We start from the raw sequence: 21879 nt of genomic DNA, 5'->3' as shown, positions 1-21879 counted from the left end.
TGGATTCGATCACACATTCCCCCCTGGTAACACAACAAAACAGGGAACTTGCACTAAAACGTAGAACTAAGGTTCTCCAAAGAAAAGAACAACACTCCACCAACAGCTAAACAAGAGAATAGCAAAATGCGTAATGGGTCTTGCATTTGCTAGCTTGCTCCCAACTAAGCACGCGCCAAGCTAGACTGATAACACGGCACACGTGCAGTTTCAGGAGCCATAGCGCTGCGGTGGCCTAATGGCAGATCTGTCTCGCAGGGACATGCGAATGCCGCCATCCCCAATGTTGGGCTCAGGGCCTGGCAGCACTGATGCTGGCTGGTACAGATAACCACCATCTGTTGCCGCTGCACTGTCGTCCATCGGCGCTGTTGGTTGGGCCAAGTTACGGGCGACATCCCTCTTGATGATCTCCACGTTGACAATCTTCTCCGCTGAGTGTGGATCAGCAGCCCGGGTGATGACAACTGTCGACGGCGACACAACGCGAACGATGCGCCACCCAGGCTCGTACGGTGCCAGGCATTTGCGGCTCCGGGAAGGCCGACGTAACAGCACCGCATCCCCTACGCTGTACTCTGCTCCTTCGATCACGCTCTCTGTGTCGTTCCGGGAGAGCTCTTCGTTTACGAGGTCTCGCACACGTGCCGTCTTCTCTGCCAAGCTTTCAACCCAGCTTGACAAACTGAGGTCTTCTTCCTCGCGCTCGACCAGGAGGTTGCGTGGTTCCCATCCCATCATTGCGGCGCATGGCGAAATCCCAGTAGCACTGTGCGGCCGCACCCTGTAGTAGTAGAGCAGCATGCTCAGCTCTGTCTGCCAATCGCTGCTGTACTCGACCACTTTGCGGATAAGACCCAGCAGCGTGCGATTGAAGCGCTCGGCTCCCCCTTGGCTCTGAGGGTGGCGCACAGCTCCATGCCTCACATGTACGCCGAATATCGATAGCAGAGACGACACCACACAGTTAACAAACTCCGTGCCGTTGTCACATCGAATTACGCTTGGTGGGCCAAACCGGGTGCAAATACCAACAAGCGCCTCCGCGACACTGACACCATCATGGCGGGCTAGGGGTACGACTTCCACCCACCGTGTGAACATGTCCACACACACGAGGACACAATGGTAGGAACTACTGCGGCTGGGTCCCAGCTCTAACGTATCAATCTGGATGACTTCCCACGGCCTGGTTGGTAGGTCGCTTCTCGCGGCTGGAGGGTTGAGCTCTCCTCGCGACGGGTTCGCTGCACGGCACGTCCCGCAGTCTCGGACGACTTCCTGGCAGCGTTGCGCCATCTGTGGGAAATGACAGCACTTCCGAAGACTGCCCCACATGGTCTCCCAGTTACCATGTCCGGTGTTGCGGTGAGCAGCACCGACGGCTTCACTCTGCAGTGCAGTAGGCAGGACCGGTACGATCACATCACCATCGACGGGGTCCACACGACTGAGGTACAGGACGCCATCAATAACACGCAGCTGACCCTTTGATTTCTTGTACAGCTGGCTCGTCACTTGCTTTCCATCCTGTAGCTGTGTCACTGTCAGCTGCACGTCCGCATCTACCGCTTGGCACCCGCGGATAGACCGCATCGACGTTGGCCCCTTCATAGAGCTTGCTGGTAGCGCTGCTGCGATTTCACCTGCTTCCTCCCGACAGGGAGGCCATGAGGTCGGCACGCGGGTGAGCCGATCTGCAACGTTCGACTCCGAGGGGACCCACTCCACGGACACCGTCATGCCAGCAGCAGCCACAGTGTCCTGAAACACCTGCAGGCGGAGACGGACGAGAGACTCGTGGAGACCCCCGACCTTCACGCGATGAGTATTCTGCGAGACCGAGCGCAACCAACCAGCAACCGTCTTCGAGTCGGTCACGATGGTCAGGTTCTTGACGTCCCACCGGATGGCCAGATCCAGCGCCTTCAGAGACGACTCGAGCTCCGCCACATTGATATGACGCTTGTCTGCTTTGTCTCGCAACCATGAACCATCCTCGACAACCTTGCCATCCTGCGTGAGCACCGTGGCAATTGCCAGGTTGGACGCGTCACAATACGCTCGCCACGTACCCATCGTTGGGTCAGCGTACCACACTCCGCTAACGGGATCATCATTGCACAGGCGGTGAACAATGTCGCGGCAACACTTCAAGACAGCTTCCGGTACAGCCTGATCCCATGCCACCTCTGACGTGCAGGCAAGGCGCTTGACATACGAACACGATGGGCGCAGCCAGGCACACACAGGGTAGTGCCCAATCACTCTGCCACACCAACTAAACAGTTCGCGCTTCGTTGGTTTGTCGGGTAGCTGTAGAGACACACCTTCGCGACGCGTCCACGACACACTCCCCTCTTCATCAGCCTGAAGTTGCAGACCTAGCACACGCGCACTCACAGCTGGCTCAGCCGGTTTGGTTGGCAGGCCATACTCCAGGAGCCGCGACTTGGTGCGGTCGACGAGCTGCTCTGGGACGTAGAGATCATCCACGTAGTTGTCTACGCCAGCGAGATCACGCGTGGCCCACTTCACGATCAAGTCCATTGCCTTTGGAGCCACGGACAGCCCGAAGCCCATCCGCTCCAGGACGTACACTTCGCCACGCCACACCACGCACTGATAACGCCACAAATCGGGATGAATGCGTACCTGTAGGTACGCTTTGCTGATATCCAGCAGCTGATACGCTTGCGGAACGCCCGCTTGACGCCACCTCCGTAGCGTCTCGCCACATGCCGGAGCGTCTGTGCCAGGGTGCGACGTCAGCTTCTGGTTGAGGAGCCGGTAGTCGAGGCAGGGCCGAACTGGCGTTGATGCCTTATGCTCCTGCGTAGCAGCGAGCAGAGGCAGCACACATCTCGGCTCACCATGCTTCTCGACGTCATGCTTCACTAGCCAGCCGTTGCCGAGCCATTTTTCAACCTCATCTCCAAATAGCTGTTCCTGCTCCTTGGAGAGCTTGGATCGTGGGTACTCTCCAAGGCCTGACCCGATGCACGTAGTCGGCTCCGTCTTGTCCGCCCATTGCCACTGCACCTCCCACGCCTTGTCAGCCGTACTCCACCGGAGGATCATATCTGATGCCCGCAGCACAACATCGCCATTGCTGAGCTTCTCCACGTCCGCGTGGTGAAAGTCTTCAGCGACGGCTCGTGCTTCCGACTCGGGGCGTGATGGATGCTCATCTGGGGTGCTCGACGCCAGCACCAATGGGCATGCAGCATTGACGGTCCCGAATACAACCCCCACCAGTTCTCCTGCGTCATACTGCATATGCACACCACCCAGAGTCGCGATGCTGTTAACTCCAATCAGCACATCAGCCTCCACGACAGACAGGTCGTCCACCACCAGCATGTCAGTCTCGGTCTCACGTAGGCGAACCACAGCACTATCCAGCCGTGAGATTGTACACTCCACGACGCCACGGACATCCACCGGACTGCCATCGATCGCATTAATTGTCGATGACGTAGGCCTGATATCCAAAGCTAGGTCGGTTGCCAGGGCGCTAGCTACAAGGGAGCGGGATGCACAGGTGTCCACAGCAGCTACTACACGCTTGCTTGGACCGCCGGACCGTTTGATGTCCACAAAGATCCGTGGCAGACTGTCACCTCCACTGCTCAGGCATAACACCTTGGAGTCACCATGATCACCAGAGTGCACAGGAGCAGCGGCTGCACTCCCACCCCGCTGCTTCTTCTGCTTGAAGGCCTTGAACTCCGAACAATCTCTCATCATATGCCCAGCCTCGTCGCAGAATAAACACGTCAGCTGACTGTGTTTGGCTTGCTTGTGGCTACCGGTACCAATACTCGTGCTCGCAGGGCAGTTCCGCTTGAAGTGGCCAACTTGACCACACTTGTAACACAGGACACGTCTTGCGGAGTCGCGACCTACACCTGCTGCAGCGGTCATCCTGGAAGAGCCTGATGGAGCCCGATCGTCTAGAGCACCGTAGCTCACTGCTGCCACACCGGGCTTCATCGATCGTTCCACGCTTCTAAGCCGCCTGACGTACTCCACGCAATCGTCGATGGTGTCCGTTTTTCCACTCATACGGAGCTCCTTCGCAAACTGAGAGGGAAGCCCGGAGAGAAACTGCCCGATCACTATTTTATTCTTCCCATCAGCATCAACCTGCTCACCAGACAAGGTGAGAAGCCTCTTCAAGTCCGCTGCGAAGTTGTCCACCGACTCGTCTCCTCGCAAGATCCTGGACGTAAACATCGAGTATGCTTGATCCGGTGCCATCCCAAAAGCGGCGGTCAGCTTCGCTTTCACATCGGCCGGCTTCTTCTTATCCGCTGCCGCCATCTCGTTCCACACGGTGAACGCCTCACCCTCGAGATAGAGCGGTAGATTCGCCATCTTCTTTTCGTCCGAGTCCCACTTCTGCAAGTCCGCGACAACTGAGAACTTCGCCCAGAATTCGCTCAGGTCGTCCCGACCCCCGCGGAACGGTCTCAAGAAGCATTCGACTTTGGCCATCTCGCACTGCTACCCAATTCGCCCGACTATTCCGAGTTACAACACAAACTCCTGAGTCCCGGGTTTCGGCACCAAAAAGTGCTGTAACCGAATGGCGCCTAGTAGCATGCACTATGATCCGACACACCGCCAAAGACAACAACCGACCGTTCCTTCTTCGTTCTAAGATTCTGTTGAGTAAGAAAAGTGTACGGTATTATATGTGACCAAAAAGATACAGTGAAAGAAAAGCCTAGCAAAGCATTGCAAGGCACGTTGGTTCGGCTGCGTTGGTTCAGCTGCACGCTAGTGCAAACATGCAGATCGACAATGTTGGGCGGAAACCAAACACCACAACATTGCCAGAAACTAACTTGTTCACACCTACATACAATCATGAGTCCATACCGTGTCTGGTCCGGTTTGTTATGTTAGCAACCTAGAATGCATTGAACACATGGATTCGATCACAGGGTTGATTTCAACCCTCCCCTTGGGGGGAGGGTTGAAATCAACCCGGGGCGAAATTTCAACCCGGGTCAAGCGCAATGCGTCATGTAAACGCGCCATTCACTTTGTGCACATGGCGGGTTGAAATCTGACCCGGGTCGAACTCAACCCGGGTTGAAACGCTTCATGTAAACACAGCCTCACTGTAGTCTACTAGTACTGTAGTAGTAGAAGTAGTAGTAGTACACGTACTACAATAGTACTAGTCTGTCCCTGCGGGAATTTGCGGAAAAAGTCATAGAAAACTTGCGCAAGAAATTGCGGCAGAAAACAACAAAAACGCGGCAAAAAGTGCGGAACTTGCCAGGAACTCGCGGAATTATTGGCAGGAAATTGCGGATTTGGGCCAAATCACGAAATTTGTTGCATCATTAGAATCGCTATTTCAGTATTTGCGTACTGTGCAAATAACGTACGAGCAGGATCATGGAAAGCACTGTATACTGCGTGAAAAGTGCAGAAAAATGTAAAAAGAAGTGCAGAAAACAACAAAAAACGCGGGAAATCGGGGACTTTTCAGAAATTTGCGGGTTTTGGCCAAAATCGCGAAATTTGTTGCATCCGTGGAATCGCGATTTCCTGGAGGGACAGACTAGTAACAGTACTGAGTTGTTGGTTGACAGCATGTAACTAACAAGGTGGAGGACATGTCGACACCCGTGACCGTGTTCGGAAACAGTGACCTTTCTACATAATATGACAACAGTCCACACGGTGTCCTCCACCTTGCTACATGACAACAGTCCACACGGTGTCCTCCACCTTGCTACATGCTGACACCAACAACATTACTGTTTATCACTCTTCTATATCGACCTCCACTAATTCTCGTGATCCTTGACTGGTCCTATATTACCCATATCACCGCAATATCGACCGCTTATATCGACCGCTTGTATCGACCACTTAGGCATTGTAATCTTTCGACTTTGGAGGGACTTAGAATTTTTCTCTCCACTTCAAAAAGAAAAATTGAAAGAAAGAAGACAAAGGAAGAGAACAGGCAGGATTCGAACTCACAACAGTATGAATCTCAAGCAACCCCTTATACCACCCAGCCACTGTGCTGCAGATGCTGAACTCTGTTGTTCTTACAGTCTTGTACCTAAAATAGGCAACATCCTATGTACATGTACACTATAGTACAAATGCTATACTTAAAAGGTTAAAATAGCTCCTAAAGGTTCAAATTTTGGGGTTATGGCAAAGGAATCATGATAAATGGGATATTGACCTCGACTTCGGTCTATATGGGAAATATAGGCCTCGTAAAAGACCTCGGCGGACCTCGGTCTTTTACTCGGCCTATATTTCCCATATAGACCTCGTCTTGGTCAATATCCTATACGTATACATCATTGAGTCGTATAGACCCGGGTATATAATACGACTCCCTGGTATACATTTTTCTCAAGGTTTGGAGACTCCACTGTAGCCAATACTTGAATCCATACATCCTGTACACACACCTTGTACACACTCTCTCTAACGGTCTCTACATGTAGGCTCCACTGCAATTGATATACATTATTAATTTTGATGATGGGCCTTGCCCGAAAATTTGAGCTAATGACTTTAGTGTAGCCTAGAGACCATTAGAGAGAGTGTGTACAAGGTGTGTGTACAGGATGTATGGACCCTGGTATACATGTTTGAACAAACTAGGTTTAACCTAGTACTCACTAGTACAGTGGTCCCTCTATAATCCGGCACCATTTGTGCCACGAAAATCTGCTGGATTAGGGAGGGTGCTGGATTAACAAATCTGATTTACTGCTGCAATGTGCATGAAGAGGACATTTTGGCTACTGAAAATTGTGCTGGTTTATCGAGGGTGCTGGATTATAAAGTGCCGGATTAGAGAGGGACGACTGTACTAGTACTTATGTACATGTTATGTAGGTCAACAGGTGGCATGGACGGAATCTCCTCATGCAGGCAGGTTAGTATTTCACTTATAGGGGCAGAATCCGAAGTTCCGGACCTATATTAGCTATTATGTATAAACCTGATCTAATCACTGAATCAGCAAAGTACATGTAGTTCAAGCTCGCGCGCGCGGTCGACTGGTTCCGGCGGTCCGCACTCGTATCGGTACTCCGCAACTACTTGCGCAGTTGCGGCGCAGGCGCTAGGAGTGTTGCGTGATCATGGTGATGACCAGATATGCAGATGACATCGACAGTCGAAATAGAAAATAAAACATAGTGGCAGTGCGGTACCATGCGCACGCGGTGCATGTGTATGCGTGCTCGAGTCAAGGCAGTAGTACTAGGGCCGGGGATAGGGAGACCATAGAAATGTACGACTTAGACTCACGAGTCCTTGTTACCGGTACTTGTGGAAGGTTAGGAGTTACGACAGAGGAAGAAAACCTGCGCAGCCGATCGCCTGTTGCCCTGTTCGTAGTTATCCGGTAAATTATTGTCCTCTGTCGAGGAGTGCGAGGCCTAGCAGCGGAGTACAAGTGGAAACTCGCTGCTCACTCCTCTGTGTGACGGAGCAGTATTTGCTACCATTCGGCGAACTGTTTCGGTTGCTGCTTGTTTGTGTCACCGGGCTCACCTTGCTGAAGTCGCTCCGCAGTACTCGTTGGGACGCGAGAGCGTAAATCAGGCCACATGGCGACGACCAGTTGAGTCATTCTTCTACACTCCACCAAGAAGCGTTCATCTCGCTTCAAGAGCGACACCGGAAGGAAATAGGCTTGGGCGGCAGGTGCGACGGAACGTTCCGACTCGCATATATAGCCGTTGTCGGCGCACAAACTTGCCGACCGCTTCTTAGTTCCGTCAAGCACTCGCTGCTGGACAGGTGTTGACGGATAAGGGCGGCTGCAACCGGTGTTAGCCCGGTGTCCACGGGGCCCGGAGCAGCTGTGGATACATCTGTCGGGTACGTCTTCCGCCAGTATTGGTGTATTCCTCATGTCAACAAGGGCAGCCGGTGTATGTAGCAGCTGTGTAGTGGTTCGGCCCTGAACCATCACCGCCATGGCCAGTAGAGAGCGGACCGCACTGATGTCGGACGGAGGGCAGACCTCCTACGATTCCAGCGGATCCGGATCCCGCACGGGCACGCAGGGTTCGCTGAATCGCATGTCGCACATGATCCACCTGCTGCAGACGGGCAGCGGAACAACCCCGCAGCCTGCGCAGTCTGGCGCGGCCGACCAAGTGGATGGAGCGGCAACGCATGGCAAAGACAGTACGCGCAATCCGGTGTTGCCTTTTGTCGGCGGTACGGCTGCGTACGTTGAGGAGTTGCGCAAGGTCAAAGTGACGGTATGTTTAATGTGTCGGACAGCCACGCCAGCCAGCGTGGATGATGTTTATGTGTATGCGTAAATGCATATCCAAGAACCGTTTATATTTTAAAAAATATATAAAAAAAATAGAGGACCTGCATGACCGTGAGGACAAGCAAGTGCTTGTGTTTATCTCTGTGTGTGCCGATATGCCTACACAACACTTCACCAGAACTAATGGATGCTGCCATATTTCTGTGTTTAATATTGCAATAATATGCTATTGATTAGCACACCAGTGAAAAGGGAATGGATTGATGCACCATAACTGAGACATCAGAGTCGAGCTAGGCGGTTGAAATTCGTGTTTGCATGCATGATCAGTGCAGGGCCATGTGCACTGCTGTTATCAGTGGCATCACTATCGATATGAATGATGTCATAGCCGGATCATTGACATCATACTCGGGGCATTGACATTTAAGCGGAGTGCAAACGACTAATTGTTATAATTATTTGAAGATCTTGGGAACGCATGGCCTGTCACGGGGTAACATGCATGCAGCGAACGGAATTATCAGTCCTTGACCACTTTATGGTGGGTCTAATGTACTCGCGTACCACGACTTTAGGAGCTGCATATGCGGACTGGTCCTTCAGGGTGGTGGTTTTCCTGCAGATGCAGAAAAATGGTTAACCTGATTGACTCTGATACAAACTGTGATGATGTTTTGGAGGAAATGAAGCTAGCAAGGGTCTAGTGATCATGGAATTCTACGGCCGGTCTGACACTGCCGCCACCCCAGGCTATTCCATCCCGGAACTACTGGGGTTGGAGGTGATGAATACAGTATAGCATAACGGCACTGCACGCACGTGTGTTCCAATGCGTGTTGGTACTCGCGTGTCTTAGCGCTCTCAACAATGTGACCAGGCCGGGTAATTAGCTGTCAAGCGATGCTGCTTTACGAGGAACACTGATAGTCTATCATCTAAGCCAGGGCCTCCATGGCCCCAGGGAGCCGTGTTCAGGTCGTTGTACTTTTTGGCCGGCAGTATGCAAGCCACATACAGTCTGAGCCATGCATGGTTCGGTATAGTTCATATAATACCGTTAGTAGGATGTTGGAAACACTATGTTTGAGCTTGCATTGCAGCTGCCGTAGCTTCTTCTTTGAGCCACGCTGTATCATCATGCTAAAGAAATCAACCAGGACTCTTGAAGCTCTCCAACACCACCACACAGCACCCTGATCACAATCGCTGTGGCAAAAACTTGACATGTTGCATGGATGTTATAATAGCGAAGCAGGTCAGAATTTTGAGACCACAGCAGTGTCTGCTCTAGGATTGTAGGACAGCCGGGTACACGTGTACCTGGCGCAACCATTTCAACCGGGTCGTAACCGGGTACACATGTACCTGGCGCTGTCTCACCAGCCGAGGCACATGCTTTAACTGGTTGGTTGGTTTATTTTAATTCGGACAATAAACGGGAACTAAGTCCAATGACATAAAGGCGAATGGATAAGCCGCATTTAGAAAAGAGAGGGCAGGAATTAGAAAATTACGAAAGAAGAAGAAGTATCTCACACATACAAGCCATGTGGTCAGTCCTTTCAAAGTTCGAAAGTGTAAAGTACCAACCGGGTCACAGGTGACCCGGTACTATATTTTCAACCGGGTCCAAGCGCCGCCCAACCGGGTGGATTACCCGGCTCACCCGGCGCTGGAGCAGGCACTGCACAGATACCAAACCACTTCGAATCACAAGTTGTCCATCGTAGGTATCATAAGAGTAAAAGAGTGGATTGGCCTGCCTGTTTTTTTTCCAGCATTTTGGTGGCTGAAAAGCCTTCCCAGTACTTCATAGCCACATTAAACATCTGTTAGCGAGTATGGAGTATGAACACATCGAGTAAGTGACAAGTAATTGACATGATCGTTTCACCCCTGAGTTATATTTATGTGGATACCCAGGATAATGAGTATATGGATTTCCCTGGTGGAATCTGTAGGATCAGCTTCAAGCGGTCTGGAAGAGTATGGGGAGCTCTTAGAGTTCCCGCCAAAGGCAGTTTAAAGGCAGTTAGATACCAATGTGTGGCATGGAGCAAAGCAAAAGACACTGCTTTTTGGGGAGTACATGTATCTATTTCGATTTCCAGAGCCTATGATATGCGGAGACCATGCTGTTTCAATGATGGACAGATAAGCATGTTTGGCACACCTGAATCGGTGTACCAATCGGCATATGGGCCATGGAAGATTAATTATACTGGTCTGACATTGTAGGACTTTCCTGTTATCCTGTTCTGTCTACTTTCAGGAACTCTGCCGACCAGGCACCAGCTTCTTTCCCAACGATCAGCTCCGGCGTGTTGGTATGCTTCTCCTTTTTCGATGCATATTACGGTTTTTTTTTTATGTTCAAGGATGAATGATCCAAGGGATGTAGGAAGCTCACTGGGTCTCACGCGAACCGTGAATTTTTTCAACATAGTATCTACAAGGTTTACAAACTCTAGCACACTGTAGCCTCACCAGCTATGCTACTATATCTGTGACTGTGGTGACCACCATTCAATGTCTTGTCCTTCCCAAACCGTACCCAAGTCTCTCTCTCTCTCTCTCTCTCTCTCTCTCTCTCTCTCTCTCTCTCTCTTTATCTGTCTTGTCCTACTCTTTTTCTCTTTGTCAGCTTTCCTGGTGGATATGTGCTTTTCAAGTAAAAAACAAACAAACAAACATGAAGCTGCGACAGCAGAGTGTGCACTACTATGCAGTATTGAGAAACGAATAGGCACAGGTAGCCACTGAGGAGAAAGGATGAATAATACTTGAAGTAACAGTATAATTATGTTCGGAGTGGGGTGGGGGTGGGGGTGGGGAGTGCTGTGTGACAGGCTCGGGGGGGGGGGGGGGGGGCAGCTCAGTGATCGGCAGGTTTCCATGTTCGGGGGGGGGGGGGGGGGGGGCAGGGGGAGTGCGGTGTGACAGCTCAGTGATTGGAAGGTTTCTTTCACAGCACGGCTATATATTATGAGTTTGGCGTGTTTTGAAATGCAGACAGTGGGAATAATACAACACGACACTGATCTGTTTGTAGATGTTTAAACCTACAAAGAGAAAGTGAACAGTGCCATCAGGCGGGTGTACACGCTTCCTGTGTACTATTTCTTGATCTTGTCAATCCATTCATGAAAGCTCTGTGCAGAATCAAGATACTTACCCAGCGTGTTGTTACCCTCGCTGCATCTGCTCAGATTTCGTCCTAGTCTGGGAGAAGGACTCTAACAACAGCGAGAAGCAGGTCCGTCAGCGGCGTGTGTTTGAGGCATGGCTGCGACGGCATCGCGTCCAGATGGTGGTACGTACTGTTTGCTAGTCCCTGCATGGTACACTATGTAGCTGTGACATGTGACATTGGAGTAGATCCACTATGTACTATACTACTACACTAGGGCTCGGTGGAATCCCACCCAAAGTGCAAAGCTGGCATCCTGGTCCTGAACCAGTTTTGATTACATCATTGTATGTTTACATGTGTACGACCGCTGCATTGTTTTTGTACATGTATGTACATGTACATCTGATCTTTTCAAACAGAAGTAATGCACCAATGTGTTCACTGCACTGAACCGTACCGTGGCTGTTGTTTGTGGCCAAACTGGTGTTTCCTAGGGTGTCCTGACATGGCATTGCTATCACTGACGTCTTCCTTGTGAATCGATCTCCGGCTTGTCGCAGAGGTTACATGCCATCTGTACATGCATACCAGGCGAATGCTTGCCTGTTCCCTGAAAGTGTGTTTCAGTGGACAACTGGAGATCCTAGATGCATGCATATTGCAATGCCATTGTGGTGGAGAGCTTGCTTGGGAGATGGAGTGTTGCCCACGATCCTCCTGTTCACTATTCCAGGATTGTAGCCAGGTTGAACTTGACGAGGGGTGGCTAGTCAAGGCTCTGCATAGGTATTGAAATATGCATCGCTCCACATACAGAGTTTACTGCATGATCTCACATGTTTGGGGGCCAGCCAAAACTTGAAGTTGGGTGCAGCACAACGCTATGTAGCTTTGGATACGGCCCTGGGGCGTAGATCATAGTTTCACAGCAGAGTACTGCAGGTAAAGCTTTGCTTGTGGTGTGCATTGCCTAGCAGTAGCAGGGGATACTATACTGAGCTGCATGCAAACACCAGTACTTTTTCAAGTACCACATGCTGGATCATCATAGTCTCCTTAAGTGGCAATTTGTCAAAGTGGCCAGGCAGGCTGGATGGTATCATTATCTAATGCAGGTCTCCTGGTCTTAAGGCTAACTGGGTGATAATTAGTTGTTTAAGTGCAGCCAAGAACTAGAATTTGTAGACAAATGGATGGGACTGCCAGCAGTCTTTCCATTCACTAGCATTCCTCTGGGCATGAAAAAATGGTCACATGACAGCCGTTGAGGTGGCTCCACAGTCCACATGGATGACTCGATCACTGTACGTTGTGTATTGGTGCAGTCCAAATAGCGAGGTTACACATGTGTCCAAGGTGATTAATTCTGAACACTGCGGATATCTCCTTTCCTCCTTTATACAATGCTGCCAAGTGAAATCCAACCCCAGCCCTGAGATGGTGCAGCCTTGGCATGACAAACACTGGATATGTGCCGCGAGCACGGCTTTGGCCCGTTTGCTCATGAGGTTGGATTTCACTTGTCACCCTAGTATATCCCAACAAGGAATGCTTTGTTGGCCTGGTAGCCTACAGCAGCCCAGCAGGCTCTTAACGTAGATCATACGACGAGTCGTAAACAATATCTAAATGAAATTCTCAGAAACGGTGAAGTCGGCGTAAAGTCAGACCTCGCTTATCTGAATCCCTCACCATTCAGAAGAAAATTGCTGGTAACCGATTTACAGCATACATTAAATTGGTAACCACTAATCAGTGATCTTCTTTCAGCAGAGCACAGTGGCGTGACTACATGCAGCCTACCCATACCTTCATTCATCACGTTGCCTGGTCGCTTCATGTGCACCTACAAATTCACCAGGCAAACAACAGGCAACGAGAGGGCAGAGCGGAGCCCGGGGAGAATAGCAGTGGAACTGGCAAAAATCGAAACCATGCAACACTGACATATGCAGCATAAATAGTAATGGACCAACCCAAAACTTGTATAAGTTGTATCCCCCTTCTTTCATGCTCTCCAGAATCTGCTTTCACCCCTGCTGGAAGTGCTTAGACCCCCCAAAAAAAATTTCCGCCATTGCATGATCATTGTGCCATGACGAATATCCCATTCTGCCTTTTTGCACGTCAATTAGATTCCACACTAATCGACCCGATTGACGTTTTTCCCCCAGTCTTCAGCTCTTGAAAACTAGAGTGTGGAACTGTACGAATGTTTTGCTGTGTTGGGCAATTCCCGTGTGCAATGTTGGTTGATGCAGGATTGTGTGGCCACGACCGACAGCAACCGCCACTTTGTATTGCTGCACGCTCCCAGAGACCTGCTACTGGACAAAGCCGAGGAAATGCATGTCAAAATGACAGTCAGAGTAAGGTCCGAATCTGATTTCTCTCAGCAAGGATTTGTTGAAAGTTGCATACAAAGTTCATTATCCTGATGACGGGCCAGGCCCGAAAATTTGGTGCAATGTAAATCTTAATTTGAATTTGAATCGCAGTGAAGAGACCGTCTTTGGAGTTTGGAGTTGAGAAGTGAAGTTTCCTAAATTGTACTTGCAAGTATACAAAGTTATCGGTTTCAAAGTTCACGCTTTGTATCATCCACTTCCAAGGCAGCAGTAGTACTTATTGTTAATGTGAAAATAATGGTTATGTATCATGCTGGAAATTATGTCCTGTGTGCAAAACATTACTTTTTGGCATTTGTATGTTTGTGCTAAGAAATTGGGCCCCTTTATGCTTTGTGAATTTATGTTTGTGCAAAAGCATTTTTTAAGCATTTTGAATTTGGTTGATTGCCGAAGCTGCTCCAACTACTTCCCACATTGATAATTATATTATAATATGCTTCTTTGCTGGCTCCTTGCAGGATTATGATAGGGAAGAAGATCATTTCTCTCGTAAGATCTTTGGCGTGTGTAACTCTGATCCACTGAGGTGCGGTGTGGAGGAGACGACCATGCATGTAGCTAGTCCCTTCTCAAAGAACTTGTGGAAGCAGGGAAGGTATGTACAGCAATTCAAATTCTACTCTTCAGAAATACTGGATGGATAAGTGTTTGCTTCAGCTCTTGTTGGTTGTATACAGCTGGAAGTCAATATTAGTTGAGTTTGAAAGTTCACGCAATTCAACTACCATCACCCTTCTTCCTTTTGTTTTGCTGCTGTATGGAAATTCAGTCTTTGTCTTTGTCTTGTGTTTGTCATGTCCAGTTATGTTCCATTGTCTCTTTGTGGATTTGAAGTCTTTCAATGTAGTCCTCCCGTTACTCTTCTGAGCGTGGAGATGGCACGGGGCTGGAAATAGTATCGTCCGGCCAGTTACAACATCTCCATTGCATTCTACAACCGGTCACAATTCCTGAAGAAAAGAAAACCGATGTAAAAGAAAACCGATGTGATTATTCGAATACTTTTGAAGTTTTAATACGACGTACATGCACATGGCATTTTTCACCTTTGCAATCTGTTCCGCATACACATATGCTTGCACGTGTACATGTGTTTGGCATACCGCCGCAGTAACGATTATCTGGGGGTTCTGCTTCTTGCTGTCAGGTACAAGGACTCTGACAACTTTGAGCGCTTTTTCAGCATAAAGCAGCGTTGCAGAATGGTAAGTGTTGTTGTTGTTGTTGTTGTTGTTGTTGTTGTTGTTGTTGTTGTTGTTGTTGTTGTTGTTGTTGTTTTATTTTACTTCATCAGATTTACAGGCAAGGATGCCTTCTCACCGGCCAGGGGCCAGTTCCTAGAAATGATGAATGTGTGTGTGGGGGGGGGGGGGGGGGGGAGGGGCAGGAGGATATGTAAGCTGATGTGCAAGGCATGTGGCATGCACAGTCATAGTCCAGTGGATTCTCACCAGTCTAGCTAAGCATGCCGGTGCTTTGTGGAGTGGGCACTTTCTGTTAGTTTCCCGTAGACCTACTTGTAGAAATCTAGACAGACTGTCCTCCATTCCAGCTCTGACACTTTGATTGCCTGTGTGTTTGTCATGATGCATGCTTGCTGACGGTGTACTGACCTACCATTCATATCCATTGTAACGTGTAAAATTGTATCCGTTGCTGTGTGTGCTGTTTGCAAACAGGTGCATCAAATCTTGACGGAGACGCGATTCGGTGATGAGCCCAGCGATATTGGTATGCTTTGTCCGCGTTGTGAATCTAGTTTGGGCTGTGCTTGACCATTGGTCGGTCTCGGGTATGTTCCGGGCCGTAAACGTCGCAGTATCATTACACCAATTTACTACTTGGCTAGGTTATAGCTGAGTCATCTGTAGTTTTGCTTTTAAATAATGGTTGGAAGGGCACGTCATGCTTCTTCATTGTAAGAGCAAGTTTTCCTTGTCCCAAATCTTCCAAGTATAGGGTGTGCGCACACAATGTATCTGGGAGATATGAGCTCTAGTGGAATGGAAATTCTATGTCGTTCTGGACTTGTTCGTTCATATCTGCGTCTGTTTGGTGCCTAGAAATATAGCATATACCTACCGGCAATATCCAATAACTTACTGCAGTACTGTCGGGCGCCGAAGAACTGGGGGTCAGGGTTCTAGCCTAGCCCGTTCTTATTTTTAGCAAACACAGCCGTTTCGTTCTTATTCGATGGGACAGTCTAGCTTACATGTACATTTATGCAGAGTTGTACGTCTGAGTGTACATTATAGTGTACATTACGGTTTCTGTTCTTATCTGCAAAAATTTCAGCCTACAAGACCGTTCTTGAAAATTGGTGAAATTCTAGCCTGGCCGTTCTTCGGCGGTCCGTTCTTCGGCGCCCGACAGTACTGTAGCATAAATAGGTAAGGGGGGGGGGGGGGGGGCTAAAAAGAGAGGAGCGTACAGGGTAGGAGCACAAACGTAGAACTGATGACATGAATCAAACATGTGCCCCATCTGTGCACAGTCAACTCAGCTGTGGGATTACGCACAGTGCTATTGCTGCGGTTGAAGTGCCTCCGACCGTGGGGCCCGAAGGGACTTTGAAATTACTCTCATAATTGGATGCCGTAGTAACTGTAGCAACTCTCTGCATCTGTGTGTTTCTTGCAGGCATTGAGCAACTGGTAGAAAGTGGATCATACATGGCAGCATTCCCTCTTCATGAGGTATGTATGAGCTATTCTGGTATTTTGTTCTGCAACAATAATAATTATGCTGCATGGCGGGCTACACCCATTACAGGACCCCACATCAGCATGATGAAAGTGACATTGAAATCTCCAATTGTGTGCCCTGTTCAGGGTCTCGACACTCCGTCCAGTGATTGGTCAGGTATGCAGGAGGATCTGTCTCCACGACAACTGCTGAGGCAGTACTGGAGTCGCTGGGGATGCTGGTACAAGTATCAGCCGCTGGATCACGTCAAGGACTACTTTGGAGAGCATATAGCCATCTACTTTGCTTGGCTAGGTAGGTGCACTTCTATGTATGATGTCATCCCTCTGCATATGTGATGTCATCCCTCTGCATATGTGATGTCATTCCCAGACATGTGCGATATCATTCCCCTGCATATGTGATGTCATTCCCAGACATGTGCGATATCATTCCTCTGCATATGTGATGTCATTCCCAGACATGTGCGATATCATTCCCCTGCATGTGTGATGTTATTCCGAGTCTACTTGGTCGTACTTTTTAAAATGTGCGCTTCGTTTCCGAAGCCTACCAAACAAATTCAAATAATCTCAGGACGGAATAAACTTCCCAGCTACCTAACAGTGTCCTTCACTTGTGGGAGGCAGCGCCTCAAACTCCTAGGCGACTCGTGTATTTCGTGTTCAAATTTTGTCGTCAGAGGACTCCTGTTGCTGCACGCGCAACACTGAGAAGGCCTGGTGTTGATATCAAGACCCCAATGCGATGGATAATTGTCATAGAGTACCAGAAACTAGTGGGCGATCGTCCTGGATTCCCTCCTGGCGGATTGAAGTCGCTGCAGTCGCTGTTTCCTGGGCAGAATTTCAGCAAACGCATCATCCAGAAACTCGTGCAGCAGCACAAGCATCATGTCGTCCAGTTTACTGATGTCTCTCGCAGTCGTCCACGATGTGGCGGCCGACGAATCAAGATCGCAGAAGAGATCGCCAAGAAGCTGACCGAAATAAACAACCACCTCTGGAATCGCCTCTCACGCGAGAAACTGGCTGGAAAACTGAAACGAACGAAGAGAATTTTGCGGATACGGTGCGTGGATGGTGCAGAGTTCTCGGAGCCGCGAGGCGTCATCGTTACATCAAGCCTATGCGAAAGCTCCGCCTTGTCTCCGGTGACAGTGCATTAGTGGCCCATAGATTCGTACAGCAGGGATGAGCGCGCACGGTCAGACTGTATGACACAGATTGTCAGTACACGGAACACGGTGATGAGAAGTGGTTTTTGGTGCGTGGTGGTCTACCTGTTCGCCTTATTTGAATATATCGTGGGGACGTCGAGTGAAAACTCCTACAGCTACCATTCTGGCAGTTGCACTGCACGAGGAAGAGGCGAAGGCGATCGTCAAATCGGGCCTATTGATTGACAAAATCAAGGAAGCGCAGCATAGCTTGAAGGAGACAAAACAACTGTCGATGTTTTGCAGGGTGACGCACTTGCAGATGCGTCTAGAGACACCAGCAGGGATGAAAACTAGAAGGTCTGCAAAAGAGACGATACAGTAGTTATCTATCTACCGTCTCTTGGTTGATTTTTTAGTTCTCGTGCTCATTTGTACAAATGCTGGAGTTTTGAAGTGAAGCACACATTTTAATAAGTCGGGCCAAGTACATTGGAGTGGCATACAGTCCATCCACACATAACTGCGCTAGACTCGTGTAGACTCGAGTGATGTGGGTTTCAGCCTAAATTCGACCCAGACCTGACCTCACAAAATCCTACACTCCTTGTTTCTCTGGGTGCACTGTAATGGTCCGCGTAACGACTCACAGGCCCAAGTCCAATGGGATTCCACTCTAACTGCAGTGCAGTCTTGAGCTTGGAAGTGCTACATCACAGAAGTCCCAGCATTGAGACTTTGGAGACCGTAATGATACATTCTTTTTCATTACAAGAGAGAGATAGAGCACGTGTTTGAGGTGAGTTCACCTCTAGGTCAGAGCGTTTTTCTTCTTCTCTTTGAGCGCTAGAATGCCCTTGTGTGCCCCTCTTGTGAAAACCTGAACTTGGGAGGGATTCTAGCCTGCTTGTTCTTCGGCACTCCATTCTTCGATACCTGACAGCACGGTAAATTCAACCCCAACGCCACATATTGCTTACCAAGCATTTCATGTTGAAATGCTTGCATGGTGTGAGCTTTCGGTACTAGCAGTGTGTTCCTGGCCAGGAGAGTCCAGTCCATGCAGGCACTACCAGCGCCGTGAAAGAAATATTTATGAATCCCAGGATAAAAACTGGATCCGAGTCGGGGTGCAAAAGTCAGCAAGTTATCGTGGCATGGGCCTGGCTCAGCACTTTCAAACCCTATCATGATAAACTGCTCTGTGCGTAGGGATACCCGGGAGATTACAAATGTGTATCAATCCAGGGACAACAAAATGGATCCGAGTGGGTGCAAATGTCAGCATTGTCTTGGCTTTTGCCAGGCTGTCACGTACCGTACTAGCCCACATACAAGTGCACGCCCTTATATACGAAAAATGGTTTTTTTTTTCATTTCGTTCTGTCAAGCCCTATCATAAACTGCTGTGTTGGGTAGTAACGGCTAGACAGACATTGTGTACGTGCGTGTTGCTGTCCATGGTGCTGTTTGCAGGTTTCTATACAGCCTGGCTCCTACCTGCTGCTCTGATAGGACTCATTGTGTTCATTGGAGGTGTTGCAACGGCCAACAGTGATGAAGGAGTGTAAGATAATGACATCGCCTTCTGTACTGTACTGTGCTGTACTGTACTGTACTGTACATGTGCAACTCGCCCACACAATTCTGCATTCATTCTAGTAGAGTACTGGAGTGTACGCTACAGTGCATGACACATCTATATATGGGTTGAATCGATACTGGAGGCATACTGTCCGTGTAATAGATAGTCTAGAGCTAGAAGGAGAAGAGACGGTGCACAGTATCAATGGAGCATACAGTGCACAACGGGTACACGCACACATACAAGATAACACTAACTTACAATAAGGTTGAGGGAACTGAATTCCGCTGAAGACCACTGGAACTTCTCAGACACACTACTGAGTCACCAGATATATGTGTCCTCTATGACTTCTGGCTGTGGCCTTTGACAGAATTCATTGCTACTTGATTGGGCAGTGAACAAACTTTTCCTGAACGATGTGTCCTCTGAAGTAGGCTCTGCTGTACTACATTTTGCCAATTGTACTATCTCTACCTGGTTCTTCATTGCCAACTACAGTCTACCTTCACCTTATGCACAGTTTGTATATACACAATTTAAGCATAGGTGTTACCGTATACAGACAGTTTCCTAGCTCTTAAAGCTGCCTTCTCCAACAGGAAAACAGCTTTGTGATGCGGTGATGCTGTGTTGCACTAGGTGATGATGTTCAAAGCCTACATTATGTTCCTCCCGCTTGCCTTTGTTTCCCGCACTAGTGGAGCCGTTGGGCCGAAGAGAAAGCTTTCTGACTTCACGTTGTTCAGTTTTATGCTAGCAATTTGTCTGTATCCATCATGGCTCTGTGTGTGTGCATTCGTGTGTGTGTGTGTGTGTGTGTGTGTGTGTGTGTGTGCGTGTGTGTGTGTGTGTGTGTGTGTGTGTGTGTGTGTGCGCGTGTGTGCATGCGTCATTGTGTCCATGTGTGTACGTGCGTGCATGACGTATGTTTGTGTATATGTGCAGACGAGAGGCATGTGACAAGTACAAGCTGATGTGTCCGCTGTGTAGTGAGAACTCCAGCAAGTGTGAGGCATGGAATTTGAGCACCAAGTGTACTCTTTTCAAGGTGAGTACTTGTGCTGTATTTACAAAGCACTCATTATAATTATATGATACATACTTAAAAAGACTATTTTACCTTTACCTGTAAGAACATAGGTCCAATACCAAACTTCTTCTTTCTGTTGCTTGGAGTTCCATGTCTCATCGGACACCTGTCTGAACACGAGACTCTGAGTATGATTCCCTAACGAAACTTTGGTTTTCTGGTGTGTGTGACCTGTTGGTTTCACAATCCGTCTCTGGGTGCCAAGCACTATAATACGCAGCCGGAGAATCTTCACCTATATTTCCTGTATATGCACATGCAAGTATGTCCTGGCGTAGCTTGTAAATCAGTTCAATTTGCTGGGGAATTTCTGGTACACGCCTCTTTAGCAGAGTGCATACCTCACGGTGCTCTCCTATCCGCTGTACAACGTTAGAAGCCTGGTTTGAATAGCAGCGTGCGACTCAGCCATTGCCAGTGTCTACGTAATCACCACCATCGTGTTCTACGCTATGTCTCAGTCACTTCATGATCTCCCGAGTCCACCATGGTGTGTTTTGTGGATAAGCTCTGAGGAAGCTCCCATCAGCGTTACACCAGAACAACGGGGCTTGTTTGGCCTGATAATCATGCTAACTTGGATTTGGTATTGGCAGGGTCACAAAGTTTGACAGTGAAATTCATCATTATCATCATCGTGAAAGAAAGCAATACAAAACTCTCCTTAGCGTTGTTTCAGTGCAGAATCAATCATGGCTGGTGGTGCTAGGAGGTCTGTGGCTTCCCAAACTTCTAGAAATTTTGTAGGGAACTCCCTCTTTCGCTTCCAGCCACCCCATCTCATTTGAAGAAGCTCCGTCTCTGTTTACTTCAATACTAAACTGAGAGCTACTGTTTAGCGCCTCGCCTCACTTTCCACTGAACCTGTGCAAAGAATACTGTAATTTCGCAAATTTTCGGTGTACTTTTATTTTCGGTACTTTCGGTGCATCTGTTTCATACCTAAATTTTCAATACCCCGAACAAACACTAACACACATAATCCAACAGGGAACTGCTCTATGTACCTACTGAAGTAAAATGTCTGTGAACCTACCCTGGCCTTTTGCCCTCATACCGGAAATATGGAGAACCAAAATTTTCTAAAATTAGAGTATACTATTAATGCTGCCCGGGAACTCTTTCCAGATGTGCATATAGTAATAGCTGGTAAGCACTGCACGTGTGTCCCAGAGTGTGCCCTAGTTTGACCTTGGTTTAGCCCTAGTCTTAGCCAAGCTAGTGGACACATCTGCCATTCTGTTGTCCTGTTTGCTTGTTGGCCGGTCGGTTGTGCAGATGGAGCGTATGTTTGACAACGAGGGAAGTGTGTTCTTTGCAGTCTTCATGGCGCTATGGGGTAAGTCCTCCCCGGCCTCGGCATCTGATTCCTGTGTAGCGGCGCTTGAACAACCTTGTGTTGCTATCACTTCATGATTAGAACATTGTTGCTTTGTTTCTGAAACTTACTAGAACGTTGTTGCTTTGTTTGTAAAACTCAGGCTTGTCACATGGCT

The 21879-nt window shown here is 48.8% G+C and overlaps 2 protein-coding genes across 2 annotated transcripts in view; one reads left to right on the top strand and one right to left on the bottom strand.

The window, feature by feature from the left end:
• Positions 1–210: 210 nt before the first annotated feature.
• Positions 211–4500, bottom strand: LOC135816777 (uncharacterized). The gene has a single exon (XM_065329878.1). It carries the CDS (start codon positions 4498–4500, stop codon positions 211–213), a length of 4290 nt encoding a protein of 1429 aa, XP_065185950.1.
• A 2804-nt stretch (positions 4501–7304) lies between these two features.
• LOC135817467 (anoctamin-7-like) overlaps positions 7305–21879 on the top strand; it is a 34303-nt gene continuing 19728 nt past the window's right edge. Inside the window, exons 1-12 of the mRNA XM_065330660.1 lie at positions 7305–8273; positions 10566–10620; positions 11503–11606; positions 13688–13795; positions 14296–14432; positions 14985–15042; positions 15517–15568; positions 16481–16536; positions 16672–16840; positions 19182–19272; positions 20239–20341; positions 21662–21722. Coding sequence (XP_065186732.1) covers positions 7983–8273; positions 10566–10620; positions 11503–11606; positions 13688–13795; positions 14296–14432; positions 14985–15042; positions 15517–15568; positions 16481–16536; positions 16672–16840; positions 19182–19272; positions 20239–20341; positions 21662–21722 — 1285 coding nt within the window. The 5' untranslated portion in view covers positions 7305–7982. The remainder of the gene's footprint in view (positions 8274–10565; positions 10621–11502; positions 11607–13687; positions 13796–14295; positions 14433–14984; positions 15043–15516; positions 15569–16480; positions 16537–16671; positions 16841–19181; positions 19273–20238; positions 20342–21661; positions 21723–21879) is intronic.

The sequence above is a fragment of the Sycon ciliatum genome, chromosome 5 (assembly GCF_964019385.1).
Source record: "Sycon ciliatum chromosome 5, ocSycCili1.1, whole genome shotgun sequence".
Classification (NCBI taxonomy): Eukaryota; Metazoa; Porifera; class Calcarea; order Leucosolenida; family Sycettidae; genus Sycon; species Sycon ciliatum.
This window is presented reverse-complemented; position numbering and strand designations above follow the sequence as displayed.